Below are 2,217 nucleotides of genomic sequence, written 5' to 3' on the forward strand. Positions count from 1 at the left end.
TTTTTTTTTTTTTTTTTTGTCTCTCTACGACTGAGTACTACTGATACTCCATACCATGAAACTATTCAATTTTGTTAAAGTATTTTAACTCGCTCCACTGAGGAGGTTTCAGTTTTGCTGGTTCAAGTCAGGGATAGTCTCCGTCCTGTGTGTTTGCTTCGATGGTCTTATAATTATATTCCTCAGAATGTAGTATTATGCTCTGTAGAAAAAGCTAGCTTCTCATTTCTCTTCTTGGTTTGGCCACTGTTTCCAGTTTTCTTATAATACAGTTTTTGCTTTTTGCTTGCATTGTTCTAGGTTGAAGCAACTGTTAGAGCTACAGGCCTGTATCCAGAACGTATTGGTGATCTCCCTTGCCAGGTATCCCTCTCACGATCCCATTTTTTTTTTATGTCCAACTCATGAGCATGAAAACAAGCTTGTTAGTTATACTTATATTGATCGCTTTTTATGTTTGCCAGTTTTATTTGAAAACTGGAACCTGTAAATTTGGGGCGTCATGCAAATTCCACCATCCAAAGAACGCAGGTGGATCCATGAGCCACGTTCCACTTAATATTTATGGATACCCTGTGCGAGAGGTAAGCTTTGTTTTGTTTCCCTCTTCTCTTTCACTTACAATTCTAATAATAATAAAGGGTCGTGTCGACTGTCGAGTCGAGTTTGCATCATCTTTCAATACCCTGTTTGTAGGGTGAGAACGAATGCTCCTACTATTTGAAAACGGGGCAATGCAAATTTGGTATAACCTGTAAATTTCATCATCCTCAGCCTGCTGGTACAACTGTCCCCCCGCCACCACCACCTCCAGCATCTGCACCTCAGTTTTATCCATCGGTGCAGTCACTTTTGCCTGATCAGTACGGAGGTCCTTCCTCTAGCTTGAGAGTTGCAAGAACTCTTCTTCCCGGTTCTTATATGCAAGGCGCCTATGGTCCAATGCTACTCACCCCTGGGGTCGTTCCTATTCCAGGCTGGAGTCCTTACTCGGTAAACCTTTTAGATCGTTAAATCATCACTACCTTTGCATATTTACCACAGTCTCTCTCTCTCTCTCTCTCTCTTTCTGAGTCTCACTTTTACTTATGGTTCAGGCACCTGTGAGCCCTGCTCTATCTCCTGGTGCGCAGCACGCTGTTGGGGCAACTTCTTTATATGGAGTTACACAGCTCTCTTCCACCAGTCCTTCGCTTCCCGGGGTTTATCCATCTCTGTCCTCTCCTACAGGTGTTATACAGAAAGAACAAGCAGCCTTCCCAGAGAGACCCGGTGAACCAGAGTGCCAATACTATTTGAAAACAGGAGATTGTAAGTTTGGAACATCTTGTAAGTTTCATCATCCTCGAGATCGGGTTCCACCAAGAGCTAATTGCATCCTCAGCCCCATTGGTCTTCCTCTACGCCCGGTATGCTCGCTCTCTCTCTCTCTCTCTCTCTAAATCATTAAGGTTGTTGCTGCTGCTGCATAGCGTAATGGGATACTGCTGCTATCGATGATGGGATTGATCATTAGTAACATTTATCTCTAAAATCCGTTTTTATCTTGTGTTGGGAAGCAGGGTGTGCAACGGTGTACTTTCTACGTACAAAACGGCTTCTGCAAGTTTGGATCAAAATGTAAATTTGATCATCCAGTGGGAACCATCAGATACAATCCTTCCGCATCCTCTCTAGCTGATGCACCGGTGGCTCCTTACCCAGTGAACTCTCTCTTGGGTGCTCTCGCAGCCGCGCCTTCTTCTTCATCGACAGAGCTCATAACCGGCGGTGCAAAAGATCCGTACTTGACAGGTTTGCCTACTTCAAGAAGCACATCAAGCATCTCGGCAGGCTTGATATTCTCCCAGAGCGGCGGCTCAATTCCATTCTCTGACCTGCAACTCTCGAGCCAGACATCTCTTCCTCTAACAGGTAGCAGAATCTCAAGACAAGGACGAGAAATTCGTCGATCCTTTTGAAATGATAAGCGCAGAAAAGGGTACGCATACGCAGTCCTCTTGCAATTCTTAATCTAAATCATTATTATATAGAAGCATGTGATGTGAATTTCTATATATTATATATAGTCCCCCGTACCTTATTAAAAAAAAAAAAAAAAAACCCTATTTGAGTAGAAGACCTGAGTGAGAATCACATATATAAGAGGAAATCTATATGTGCATATATCAAAGACAAGAAAAAAGGGCTTCTTCGTTTTTTGTTTGTTTGTTGTAT

General features: G+C 42.9%; 1 protein-coding gene across 2 annotated transcripts; it reads left to right on the top strand.

Annotated features, from left to right (window-relative positions):
* On the top strand, positions 301-2,173 carry LOC104793774 (zinc finger CCCH domain-containing protein 32-like; the record flags this gene model as incomplete). 2 transcript variants are annotated; one of them, XM_019226908.1, is given in 5 exon segments in its annotated part: positions 301-363; positions 465-584; positions 697-993; positions 1,098-1,409; positions 1,563-2,173. In XM_019226908.1, coding segments are annotated over 5 exon segments (1,191 nt in total), but the record flags the coding sequence as incomplete, so codon positions are not given.

The sequence above is a fragment of the Camelina sativa genome, chromosome 6 (genome assembly GCF_000633955.1).
Source record: "Camelina sativa cultivar DH55 chromosome 6, Cs, whole genome shotgun sequence".
Taxonomy (NCBI): Eukaryota; Viridiplantae; Streptophyta; class Magnoliopsida; order Brassicales; family Brassicaceae; genus Camelina; species Camelina sativa.